This window comes from Venturia canescens, chromosome 9 (assembly GCF_019457755.1).
Source record: "Venturia canescens isolate UGA chromosome 9, ASM1945775v1, whole genome shotgun sequence".
NCBI classification, from domain to species: domain Eukaryota; kingdom Metazoa; phylum Arthropoda; class Insecta; order Hymenoptera; family Ichneumonidae; genus Venturia; species Venturia canescens.
The window spans coordinates 9341918-9354664 of NC_057429.1; the positions used below are offsets into that span (position 1 = coordinate 9341918).

Sequence of the window (12747 nt, forward strand, 5' to 3'; positions counted from 1 at the left end):
CTCTTAGCGTTTGATGCGCTAAATTAAAAACGATCAATTGAATAAAGATTATATAGATTTATCAATGATGTTAATAATGATGAGCTATAGGTTCTATGTCAAAGAAATGTAGTGCACAAACCCACGATTGCATGTGAGATTAAATGAATCTTGAGTCTGTGAGCAAAACAATCCAGTTTATTATCTACTGCTGTTCATTTATTGTTCAAAATTTTGGTAGAAGGCATTTTAAAAATAAAAATAATCAAACGTGACCATTGTATATTATCAAATAATATCAATTTGACTGTTGTAATTTTTACATGAAACTTTGTTTTATACATTTAGGTTCCATGAGCTTTTGTAAGAATAAAACTGATCTCTCTACTTCAAAGGAACTTCATCTTATTCAGTATTTGCTGTAGTCTTCAAGCATCTGAAATGCTTATCTTTACGTTCCATGTTCTCTCTATGTCTCAAGTTTGGTCTGCTAATATTATCTCTATCTTTCAGAACTTTTCCGCTAACATTTCCTTGAGTCTTTTTCTTTTCCACTCCTCTGCAATTCGTCGTTGCTTATCCATAGCTTCACCAATCATCTGGACTGCAGGAATCATTGTTGGCTTTTCTTTCTGTATAAAAGTATCAAACCACATAAAAATTATAATAAATATTTAAATGACAAAATAATATGGTAGAATTATTCTTCTACTCTATGCACATTGAAATTACTCACTTCATATACGTATGATCAGGGTTTTGCTGTTCGCTGCTTGTATCAACACTGCTACATTCCGAACTGAGTCGAGCTCGTTTCCTTGTTGATGAAGAGTCAGATTCAGGTGACATAGCTGGCTTTTCCTTGAAAATTTCATCCATAACCTGTAAAAAAGTGTAAATATTTCTCATACTTGTAATGATGAATTTGCGATAAAAAACTTACTGAAAGATATGGCTCTATTGATGAATTTCTAAAGTCGTTTTCACGCTCCTCTTCGTACATCTGTTTCATGTCATAGAACTTTGTTATGCACTGTGGGACTGTCACGTCATATCCGTTAACGAAAAGCCTGTTACTTATGTCACGCCACATATTTTCTTCAGAAATTTGTCCTGTTTCAAAATCGTCTTCTCTTTCGCGATACTCTTCAAGCAGCAATAAAGTAGCTTCATGTGGCCACTCGATTTCTGTTGCAGACAGAGCAAAATTAATAAGAGCTGGATAAAATTATTGGTATAAACTCTTGTAATTTTTACCCTCAGTTTCATTTTGGTGTTCGTCTGCAATTGCTTCATCAACATCAGAACCTGCATCGAGTACTTCAACTTGCTGAACTTGCTCAATAACATCTGTGGACATTTTCATTGTTCAGAAGATCCAGGTGGAAATCCAAAAATTGTTGCAGCGAAGTTTTTTTATTAATTGATTGGAACGTGTACCTTCAGTTTTGTGATTCAGATGTAGCAATTCGTAACATCTTTTAAGATCTTTTAAGATCATCTTCTCTTTTTGACGTAGTTGATTTTGTAGCGACTTGACTTTTGCTCTTAATTTTTTCTCTTCTTCCGATGGAGCCAAAAGATGCGGTGAAATTTCTGTAGCAACATCCTTTTTTTGTGTGATCTAGGAAAAACAGAACGATTCTTTTATTTCTGATGAGAAATAATTACAGCTATTCCATTGAAATGAGGAAAGAATTTGCAAATCATGCATCTTTTTCCCATATTAAATACATTACACATGTGTAGATGAGATGATAAATAAATTATGTTTTCATAAGCTGGAGTATAAAAAAACAACCTAAAAACGTACAGTTTCTTTGTTGAAAATCATATTGAACTTACTTCTTCGTGATACAGAGAAAATTGCGGTATTTGCGTTTCAGTGATTCCACATAGTGGTTGATCTTCCAGAAAACTATTATCTTCCGATGGCTGAATGACCTGAAAATAAAAATGTCAACTTACTCAGTTATTCAATAAAATTGAATATAAAAATGTTTCGTTCACTTCTTCATGATGTATAGATGTTTCAGGCCCCTGTATGTCGACTATGGGACACAAAAAACTAGTTTCTTCCACATGACAGTCATTTGATAGTTGTATCAACTGTAAAGATAAATAACAAAATATTATATTATTCACTCTAGTTGCAAACAAAAATGACTTATTTGCGAAATAATGCATTGAAATTCTGTTTGAGTACAAAAATTTATTCTTGTATTCAATACATACTGGATAGATATATCCTGTTGGTGGAGCTGTTATTTGTTCCTTATTATTTGTATATCTGTGCTGCATAAAATATGTATATAAATACAAAATAATATACAATATAATGGTTATGAGGAACAACGAATCAAGCCTTAATAATTACTTACATCTTCTAACACATCATGTTCAAAGATTGTTGGAATAGCATCCTTCTTTAAAGCTCTTTTCCCACCAACTATTATGAAAGAACTGTCAGTGAAATGTTTACTACAAATCCGGGAATATTTGGTTATTTTTGTGCCGATTGATAAGTGTTGCATCCATTCCCTCAATAGTTTTATATTCCTCAAAGGAAAACTAGAAAAACAGATAGTTTATTTTGTTAGATTTCCTCATTCTGTATTTTATCAAACTATTGAAGTTTTTAATTTTAGTTGGTCGTGTATATTTCCATTTAACACAAAAATTAGATGAGTAAAGGTCATCAAGAAAACCCAGTTTGCAAACTTATTGAATTGATAGCTGATAAAAGATTGAATTCAATTCATGACATAAATTTGAAAATTTTTTAAAATGAATCGGAATTAATCGTTCAAACTAATTTAAGCCTTTGCAATTTGAAATATTTGAATTGTATACTTTGCTATAACCTCAAAACAATGTCTTCAACAAAAGTCCACACTGTAACATACCTAAAAAATGATATATCGGTTTGAGGATTCCATTCTGTTTTACATCTCTTAATGCAACAAGAGTAAACCATGTTTTAACCATAAAGTAAACACTTATAAATAAAATAATATGTAAACACAGTAAAAAAACTTGGTTTATCGCGACTACAACTGCGGCTTCATTCCAGTTTATCAAAGATTTGGCAAAAAAATATTGGAAGATATTTTCATAGAAAAAGTATAATCGAAATGATTATTCAATACAGAGAGAGAACGATACTAATCATTCAGTGGTTTATGTGCAATTTTCCGTTCAATTTCTCGCAACGTAAGAAGTAAACACCTGAGGTCGTCAGAAAACAATTCTCTATTTAGATTATACACTATCAAATGCGCATGCGCAAAGTGGCAGTTTATAAAAATAGGTTCGATTATACCGTTGACTAAACTATAGAAATATTTGTTCAGACCTCGACGCAGCAAATATTACCAAGCGTCCCAGTGTTATATGTATACCCCGCGAATTGGTGGGTGTATGGAGGTGTTAGGATTGTTATTCCCTTATTACTCCGTCGTCTAGCTAACTCTACTCAGAGGGTCCCTAAAACATTTCCGTTTTGAAACGAGAAAGGACTCGTACGAAGGAAACATTAGTGAAGTGTGAATTACTAAGTGAAGTGCAGTTTGTTATAGCTGTCACTCAAAGTAGTGTGAAAAAGCTGTTTTTACCAGTCTCTTGTGTTTGTGTGGTAACTTCGAGAGATATTTGAGTGACATTCGAAATTTCTCTCGGAGTGCTGTACAAGTATCAAAACAGTTTATCGCAGCAAGAAAAAAGCTTATCAGTGAAACATATTTCGGGACGAGAAGTTTGATCTCTTCTCAGATTACTTTAGTTTCATTGTTTCGTGTTTTCCGTAAGAGCTGTCATACGTGGCCTTTAAAAATGGCTCTCGTGCCCATCGAAGATTCTTGGTAAAAATACATGTTTATAATAAAAATAATTTTTTGTTATTTATCTTCAATGTTTATCAATGAAGAATATATTCTTGTTGTTCAGGCTCGTCGAGCACGATGCGTGTGAAAAACTTTTTCGCGATGTTATGGAATTGTTGACTCAGCGAGATAGAAGCAGCAAAAATACCCAACTTTATGCCAGCCTTTCTGCAGATATGCGCTTCAAAACGAAACAATACACTAGTCAAATTGAACAATTGAAAAATCAGGTGGAGACCGATATTAAACAAGGCGCCATGTATCCTTTTTTCCAATTTATCAACATCTTATTATTACTGTCTTCGTGTTACAAACTCAATGAAATCAAGTACAAAAACATTTTGTTGAACATTTGACAACGCATGTTCACATGCTTGAGGAGTCGTCTTTATAAAAATTTGAAAGCGTCAGACTCTTTTTTAACTACAATAATATCTTAGCTTGTTATTATCACAGTTCTTAAAGTGGAATGACGCTGAAGTTTCCAACGTTGGAGTCCAACGAAATGGTCTAAAAAAACTCAAATAATTTCAGTAAATCTCCAATTTTGTTCCCTGCCGAATTTCCAATTCGTCATATTTCAAGCCACATCAATAATTCGTGAAATAAAAAAATAATGAATTATTAATCTTTTTTTCATTCATTTCGTTGAATTTCAACGTTGCAAACTTCAGCGTCGTTAAAGTAGAGATAATCTGTTAAAACCGTACTGTTGAAGTTTTTGAATGACGGATGCAAAACGGTTTAATGAATTTGTTGTGAAACTTATTTTGAATCAATAGCAACGATAAGTGTACAAATAAACTACCTTAAGAAAACCAATGAAATCAGAACAAGTGACGAAGGGGAACGACGAACACGACAAGTCGAGCGTCTTCAGAGTAATCTTATTCAATTAAGGCAACGTCAGAGTTTGCATACTAGTTTGAATTCAAGTGCGTTCGCAGATGCAGGAACAACCAGTTGGGGAATTGAGGAAGATGATGATGATGATGTTGCACCTTTGGATATTCAAGTGTCCATAGCTGATTTGAAAGCGCAAAATCGCACAGCTCTAGAAGGTATATCAGCAATATTCGCATAAATATTTAGGATTCAAAATAATTCCATTACAAAATTAAAGAATGATTGATTGGCATTTTACTTTACAGAGCAGGAACAGGGCTTAGATGAGTTGTACAAAGTTATAACAAGGCAGAAGGAAATAGCTCAAACGATAGAGTCAGAGGTCAATAACCAGAATGGTAAGAAGTATTTAACAACTTTCAATGACAATTATGAAAAAATGGTATCAATGTAGATGAGACTAAAACACTTTGGTTACCGTCAATCATTTACAGGGTAGTGGCAAAATAATCTGTTCAAAAATTGCACAAAATCTACATAGTTGTCGTAGAATCTATTTCCATGACTAAGAAAGTTTTAGCATCATTGATTTTTCATGTTGGTTATCAATAAAGCATATCAATGATATCAATTTCATTCTAAAATTATTATCTCAGTGATATTATAGTCGAATGAAAATTCCATCATGGTAAAAATTATATTTTGAAATACCTTGAGTTAAGTTTTTACAATGCAAATTAACAGAAGAAAAGTATAAATGTTCTATAACTTCCAGCTATTGAAGTCCACAATTCTAATAACTTTGAGAAGTACTTGTAAAAATTTTAAAAACGATTCAATTCTGTTTCGATTCTAGAAATAATCGACGATTTGGCCGACCACATGGATCGAACCGATGAACGTCTTATTGATGGTACCCGACGTGTACGCACGATAACTCGAAGTGACAGTACTTGTGGTTATTGGATCGTAATCTTATTGTTATTCATAATTATCATAATTGTTGCTCTTGTATAAAAACGCTGAATTTCTTGTCACACGCTTTTTTGCTGGCAAATTTCATTTTCACACAAAATTTCAAGGGACTCCGACTCTTGATTCTATTTTTTTATTTGTAAAGAGACTGAGAAATCATTCCCTTGAGTGTGAGGGTTATTTTTTTGCCGATTTTCGTTATGTATATTCATGGCAATCGGGCAATATGTGAATGTATATATTTTATTTTTGCTTCGAATAGAAGTGACTATTGTACATAAAACCATTGCCAAAGTGGAAAAAGAACTTAGTTTTAAAAACGAAACTTGGTATTTCTTTAAGAAGTTTTTCTATTGTGATGGCTGAGTACATCTTGGCAATTTCGAGAAATAATTGTAAAAATAAACTGTAACCGTGATGAAATTTATTTTTAATCCTATTTTTGCTGAGTAATTATTCTGAATAATCAGAAAAACGTATATTTAATGTAGTAATGTAGCTAAGTCCGAAAATTTTTTTTCCACTTTCTTCAATTTCTTTCGGGGTTTTTTCTGTTATACTTGACATCAGACTGCTATTGCCTCTTGATAATGCTTCAAATTTTCTATAAGCATATTGCCGTACCTCTGGTGGTGCAGCGAGACTCAGAAACACCAATTGAGTTTCTTTACGGTCTCCCTGTATGATTTTCAATCTACGATTCAATTGGGCCCCGCTGCATTGTATATGTGATCCCACGGGCTTATTCGAATCGATAGATGAAAGAAAAACTGATTTATCAGATACTGATTAATACTGAGCCAAGTATTGCATTGAAAATTTTTTATCTCACGTCATTATTGGAATCATTGACTATTTTTATGATTTTTTATATCAAAATACTACATTATTATTGTTCATAGTTTATGAAATAAATCTTTTTGGAAAAAATCGTCAGTGCAACGTATTAATATTATTTTACTTCAGTATGTTTTCAATTTTGAGTTAATTCCAGTCTCAAAAATATGACATCGTTTTAAAAACCGTTTACAAAAATTCTTGAAGGGTTTTTATTTGTCTTTAAAAAGTCTTTACAGCCTTAATTCTTCAGGACTTACCGTTATTTTGTAGTTGTTGAAGCCTGATAGATATTTTTAAAAAGATTTCTTGTCCCAAGGCTCGAGACACATTTTTTCGAGGCAGGAAAAAACTAAATTGTAATTACCAACAACAAACAAATGTATTAGAAACTTGAGGGAAAAGGAAACGACGAGCAATTAAAGATGAAATTGAATTGGGTCTGTGCACAATGTACAGCAGATTTAATTGTATTGTAAATAAACATCGTATTATCTCTCTCCTGAATGACAAAGAATTAACTGGGAATTAAAGGCGCGATTTAGAGTTAATGTGGGTGTTCCCGTAAACATAACGATCTTATCTGAATCCAAATTCATTCTTCACGCAATATGGGACAACGGTAAAAATACTACATTATTCAGGTTGCTCGGTTTGATCTGTTCTCAAACAAAGATTCTTTAGCAAAGCTTTTGGATTTGGATCTCTTCCTCGGAACTTTCTAAACACTTCGAGGGCTGGAACGCTTCCGCCAAGAGATAAAAATGTTTCTCTATAACGAGTCGCTGTTTCTTTCTCAAGCTTTTTGTCACCCGCGGGAAGTTCTTGGAAAGTACTGTATGCGTCGGCTGCAGCCATACGCGCCCAGACATCACTGAAATTTCACATTTTATAGTTTTTCGGAAGCAAATTATTATCGGTATATATCGTCGTAGGGAAGTTAGGAGATTTTCATTTACCTATAGTATGCAGCACCCCATTGACCGACGAAAATCTCAACCCACGACGTTAGGTGATTGTTCGTTTTATCCAACGGTATAACGAAATGTTCTTTCCATAAACGTTCCATCATCGGTACCCAAAACTCGTCGCTGAAAATGATTTCTCTTTTCAATGAAATCAGTTTAGCTCGTAACTTTTCAAGTGATTCATTTATTTGAAAGGTAATATTAAAATTGATTTTGAGTGAAACTCCACCCGATCCCTTGTGGCTCTTCATTTAAACAGATTAGAAAATAATACTCATTTCTTTCCCTTTGACACTCTTTGCTTAATAAAAATAGATTGAATTATCGAAATAAATGAAAATACTTACAGTTCATGAAGTTTCATATCAAACTTTGAGTAATATAGTTCCTGAGAAAGTTTGAAACCAGCCATATGGGATCTTATGTTTGTCAAGCTCTGTACGAAATCTTCAGGCAATGGAGCCGCGGTGTCGTAGTGGCTGGATACTTGACGAATCATCGAGGGTTCATATAACCTTTAAATCAGAGAAATTATTTGGTTAAAACTTCAAAAAGATAAAAATAGTACGGAATTTCATAAAGTTCGAATTAATTTACCAATTTTCCAAAAAATGGCCACTAATTCCTGTCGCGTCCCATTCAACGTTCGACATCCCAGCGACTGTAGAGAGTTCGGCTTTTGTCAACAAATGTTGAAGAGCGTAACCAAACTGAAAAAATTATTCAACAGTGAAGACGATGCGGGTTTTAATGTAAATTAGTCAAATCAAAATTAATTGTACTTTGTGGAACAAAACTGCTACGTCTCTGAAGGACAATAACGAAGGTTTATCGTTTGTTGGCCGCTGGAAATTAAATATTAAGGCAGCGAGCGGTTTCGTAGACGTAGGCACGCTGCGATTTCTAATGGCAACCATCCAGCCGGCGTCTCTTTGCATCCGGAGACCATTATCTCGTTTTGCATAAGGATCCAGGTAAAAACTCGCTATTGGCTCATCGCTCGATCCGTTCAAATCGATTACATCGAAGAACCGTACGTCAGGATGCCAAACGTCAGTTTTCCGGGTTTCGACCATTTTCACGTCAAAGAGCCTCTCCACGAGGTCAAAGAGACCTCTCAAAACGATCGGTAGTGGGAAATAATCTCTGAGAATCTCATCTTTGACACTGAGAATTAAAATGAAGATTAGTGCATTGTGTCGATATCGAATACAGCAAGTTTTAGAAAGTTTGCTTTCCGATCATTTTATGTATGCGAATTGTTATAAATTCGAGAAATATGAAAAACTATAGAGTAATGAAAAAAAACGCTGAATATAAAATTGAGTTTTCCAAATGAGATTCTAACAACTTCCAATATTCACTTTTTTCTTTCGTCACTGTATCTTCAATGCAAAACGTTAATGACACTTTTTTTCGTCATATATTCTTAGCAATTCAAAACTGAGGATAAAAAATTTGTGGACAATAGAAATTCTAATTTTTTCCTCAACAACAGCACATTTAAAACAATTACATTCTTGATATGAACCTTATTATAAACGATAAGCAATGACTTACGGAATATTTATTCGGAATGAAAAATAAAAGAGAAAGGAATAAAAGAGTGTTGGTGATAAAACGTTGAGAAATAATCTTGAAAAATTTTTGAAAGAAATGAGAAAATAAATATCATTACGCTTATTACTTGAGCACTGATCGTCGATGCTTTCTTGCCCAATAGTCGATATCCCAATCTCGCAGAGTGTTGTCGAATCCACGTTCTTGTGCAAATTTCTCCAATTCGTTAAGTTCTACCATCTGTGAAGGATACGCTGAAAACAATAATAGTGTAAATTAGTAATTTATAATTCGAAATCCGATCCAAAATAATGTGAGAATTACCAGCGTCCAGAAGCGTGTCCAAAACATTGTAAACGTTATCCAGGCTTCCAGCCATTTTTGTCTCCATGCTCAAGTGGGCGTACGACTTATAACCGAGTAATTTTGAATACTTCATACGATGATCTCTTATGGTCTCGATTGCAGTACTCGTACGTAAATTGTTCTCATCACCCTGATATCCTCTCGTTACCAGTGCTTGCCAAACGTTCCATCGTAAGTCACTACTTGGACAAAGTTCTGAAAACCCCATCAACAAATCCTTAATGAAAAGATGTTGCAAATCTTATTCTCTCAATTCAACCTTTTGATTTCCAAATTGGTTTTTACCTGACTTTTCTGCATTCACATTTATAAATAAACTAGTTTTTCATCTACGAATGGGATTTTATCATTTTCTACATGAATACGAATATTTTGGGAATCAGTACTTTTAATATCAAATTTTACCCATGAATGGTGTCATGATGTGTGGTTCGAGTGTTATTTTCCAAGGACCTTTTTGAGGATTTGCAGGATCAACAGCGATTATTTTCAGGTAATCCTCTGGAAAGTCCTTGACGACGGTTGGATTAGTTATTTGATGTTTAAACAATTTGGTTGCACACTGAAATAGAAAATACGAATAATTTTCTGATTGAAACACAAAGATAATGAATATAATCTCAATCAGTGGTCAAAGAAGTCAGATATACTAGTATCTTTTTGTTGACTTCATCCTGCCTGACTATTATTTTTCTATGTGAAAAGTCAAAATGATCTTTCATTTTGGGGGCCAACTCCAAACCATTGAGTCGACCTTCTAATGTTATTTTAGTCAGTGCTCGACTTTGGCTCTGCGTAAGTTTTGTGTCTTTATTCTCCAGGGCCGCTTTGCAGGCTCTGTATATAGGTACACTGATATGAACGGTGCCTCTTGCTTTTAAAATCCGATTATGAATACTTTGATAGTACGATGTTGGCATCAAACTCTGGTTTCCAAAGTACAAAGCCTTTGCTATGCCCCAAGTTGAGTCCATTGAGGTACTTGCTTCTTCAATAGGGTGAAGCACATCGTTGACAATATCTACATCTTTTTTTTCTGCGGATAAATACATCAATGAATCATAATTTAAACAGAATATTCCATACATAATCATTTATAACGAATAAAATAAATTCATTGATACTAAAAAAAAGTTTTCATAAAATTGTTTCCATTTGATATTCAAACAAACTTACTTTCCAACTGTTCCTCTATGTTTTTGACAGCTTGCTCAAATTCCACAGTTTGTTTGCCAATTGCTGCAATACTACGCTCGATAGTAAAAGTGTTGAATTCTGGTAAACCATTTTCTTTAACAAGAGGATTTTTTTCAGGTAAATCCTCACCAATTTCAGGAAGCCTGAATGGAGAAAATGGTGGTAAAAATATTCATCATACTGGTAAATATGTACCATGGCAATATAACAAAATCACTTATCCCTTAAAAAGTACCAGTGTTTTGATAGTTCAAAGTAACAAATTAGTCAGATTTATTTGAGGAACGATCACCAAACGGTTCAAGATTCTTGTATCACTAAGATACAAAGAATAATTTGTCTCTCAAGACCGAAAAATCTGTCAGGAGTTTTGAAAATTGGGGAAATTTATAACAAACTTGGAATCATTTTTTCATGATGTAATCTTCAAAATAAAATTAATCTTGGTTTATTGCTTTGAAAAAAAGAATGGTTCGTCTAGAGATGTTATTTGACAAATGATAGCTAAAAGTATGGAGCTACACAAAATTGTTATTCAGAATCATGCAATCATAGAATGATCGAATTATTTATAAACCAACGAAAAAATTTAGACGTATCTTTGGCGGTTAAAGTAGCTATCATAGATTAAAATTCATTGCTATATCAACTTCAAATAATAATGAATTAATTTTCACTTATTTCAACGTTGACATTTCATCATTTCATGACTAAATTTATGAATTCAAAAATGTGATAAAAACATAACCTCAAATGATTACTTACAAGATAACGTATCCATACTTTCTCTTTGTCGTTTTAAGGAGACAACTCCTTGTCAAAACAACACGTTTACCACAAAATGACACTGCCATTGTGTCACTGAATTTACGTTCCTAGTTTTTTTAATTTTTACATTAGTCTCTAAGCTCACTCATTTTTTGCACACTCGAGAATCAACCAGAGAATACGCCGAATACGAAGGGATTACAGCTTACAGCAATAAGTATAGTAAATCGACCTGTACCCCTATAATTAAAAGATTGAATGCGTCTTTAAAAATGGCGTTACCGGCACGGTAACTACGTCACGGTAATTACATAAAAAACAATAAGTGTACTTGTTTGCCATTTAATTTTCCACATGTATATATTTTTTTGTAAAATTTTTTTTTTTCGGTCATTACAACTTTGTCTCATTCGACTCAGAATCGCGTGAATCATATGTTTCGAACCCATCGTGGGAGGTCATTTTTTGATTTTTGAAATTTTCGAAAATTTTCGAACCTTGGCATTTTTTCACAGTCTATTGCCTTCGAAAATTTTGTTTTTTCGGTTATTACAACTTTGTCTCATTCGACTCAGAATCACGTGAAACATGTTCATAGTTCATAATGATTGTTAATTTTTTAAATGGAAAAGGTTTTTTTTGAAAAATTAGTCCACTTATCAAATTGAATATAATTTGTCTAAATTTGGGATAATTTTGAATTGAATCAATTGAAAAAATAAATAACGAAAGCAGGAATCGATCTCGACTTTCAGCTTAGGAGCCAAAAGACTTACCACGGCACTACCGCCGAAGTTTATCAAGCTTTCAATAAAACTAATATATATAAATCGTCGATTATTGAATACTGGTTGGTAAGAGTACTGTATTGGTACCGTGGCAGTACGCCGTACTAGTACCGTACGCTCACCGTACGGCGGTACCTGGGAAGTACAGTACTAATACGCGTTCTGCTATATTATTACCAATATTATACCAGTACGCTGGTTTTATTTGGGGAATAATTAAGTGACTATATATTCATTGTCACAGGAATATAAGGAGAAAAGGAAGATCCACCGAGTATAGACGTATAGAGCAGGCTCTGCGTGTATGAAATATATAAACAAGCCGTTTATTCATCTACGACCGCAAGCAATTAATATTAAAAATGTTTTTGATGGAATACAGTTGAAATACTTGCTCATTTCTGTATTCTTCAAACTTTTATTCTACATATTGGTATTTTTATATTCATTTTAAAAAATGTTTTTTTTAATATTTTTGACCAACAAAAGGTCCGAAATATAATTCCTTCGTCTTCGTAGACGTGATTGCACTTGAAAACCTCTTCCACTGATACTTTAGAAATCTCCGAATGTATCCTTTTA

At 33.4% G+C, this 12747-nt stretch overlaps 3 protein-coding genes across 5 annotated transcripts; 1 reads left to right on the forward strand and 2 right to left on the reverse strand.

Moving 5' to 3' along the window:
• Positions 1–155: 155 nt before the first annotated feature.
• Positions 156–3239, reverse strand: LOC122416346 (uncharacterized). The gene is made up of 10 exons (XM_043429189.1): positions 2886–3239; positions 2361–2550; positions 2215–2274; positions 1990–2088; positions 1825–1923; positions 1420–1603; positions 1237–1329; positions 923–1167; positions 716–861; positions 156–611 (listed from the first exon to the last, which is right to left on the reverse strand). Exons 1-10 carry the CDS (start codon positions 2954–2956, stop codon positions 593–595), a joined length of 1206 nt encoding a protein of 401 aa, XP_043285124.1. The 5' UTR covers positions 2957–3239; the 3' UTR covers positions 156–592.
• Positions 3240–3323: 84 nt separating this feature from the next.
• On the forward strand, positions 3324–6120 carry Syx8 (syntaxin 8). The gene is made up of 5 exons (XM_043429191.1): positions 3324–3839; positions 3925–4119; positions 4692–4921; positions 5012–5104; positions 5563–6120. The coding sequence occupies exons 1-5, from the start codon at positions 3811–3813 to the stop codon at positions 5721–5723; spliced, it is 708 nt and encodes a 235-aa protein (XP_043285126.1). The 5' UTR covers positions 3324–3810; the 3' UTR covers positions 5724–6120.
• Positions 6121–6949: 829 nt separating this feature from the next.
• LOC122416344 (probable cytosolic oligopeptidase A) lies at positions 6950–11620 on the reverse strand. 3 transcript variants are annotated; one of them, XM_043429178.1, is made up of 11 exons: positions 11375–11620; positions 10589–10752; positions 10063–10448; positions 9818–9974; positions 9371–9607; positions 9174–9300; positions 8269–8653; positions 8084–8196; positions 7834–8001; positions 7478–7609; positions 6950–7392 (listed from the first exon to the last, which is right to left on the reverse strand). In XM_043429178.1, exons 1-11 carry the CDS (start codon positions 11461–11463, stop codon positions 7155–7157), a joined length of 2196 nt encoding a protein of 731 aa, XP_043285113.1. In that variant the 5' UTR covers positions 11464–11620; the 3' UTR covers positions 6950–7154. The 3 variants fall into 3 exon arrangements, with proteins under 3 accessions (XP_043285113.1, XP_043285115.1, XP_043285116.1); XM_043429180.1 differs by lacking the exon at positions 11375–11620 and having other exon boundaries at positions 10585–10723; XM_043429181.1 differs by lacking the exon at positions 11375–11620 and having other exon boundaries at positions 10590–10715.
• Between the last annotated feature and the right edge of the window lie 1127 nt (positions 11621–12747).

What these genes read in the sequence shown, in the direction of transcription:
- LOC122416346 (XM_043429189.1), bottom strand. Translation starts at nt 2,956, where the DNA reads ATGGTTTACTCTTGTTGCATTAAGAGATGTAAAACAGAATGGAATCCT. An exon ending in ACCGATATATCATTTTTTAG is followed by an intron (nt 2,551 to 2,885) that starts GTATGTTACAGT and finishes CTGTTTTTCTAG; the next exon opens with TTTTCCTTTGAGGAATATAA. An exon ending in TCTGAATCACAAAACTGAAG is followed by an intron (nt 1,330 to 1,419) that starts GTACACGTTCCA and finishes AAATGTCCACAG; the next exon opens with ATGTTATTGAGCAAGTTCAG.
- Syx8 (XM_043429191.1), top strand. Translation starts at nt 3,811, where the DNA reads ATGGCTCTCGTGCCCATCGAAGATTCTTG. An exon ending in GATATTAAACAAGGCGCCAT is followed by an intron (nt 4,120 to 4,691) that starts GTATCCTTTTTT and finishes CAATGAAATCAG; the next exon opens with AACAAGTGACGAAGGGGAAC. An exon ending in AGAGGTCAATAACCAGAATG is followed by an intron (nt 5,105 to 5,562) that starts GTAAGAAGTATT and finishes TTTCGATTCTAG; the next exon opens with AAATAATCGACGATTTGGCC.
- LOC122416344 (XM_043429178.1), bottom strand. Translation starts at nt 11,463, where the DNA reads ATGGCAGTGTCATTTTGTGGTAAACGTGTTGTTTTGACAAGGAGTTGT. An exon ending in GGCCATTTTTTGGAAAATTG is followed by an intron (nt 8,002 to 8,083) that starts GTAAATTAATTC and finishes TCTGATTTAAAG; the next exon opens with GTTATATGAACCCTCGATGA. An exon ending in GATATGAAACTTCATGAACT is followed by an intron (nt 7,610 to 7,833) that starts GTAAGTATTTTC and finishes AATCATTTTCAG; the next exon opens with CGACGAGTTTTGGGTACCGA.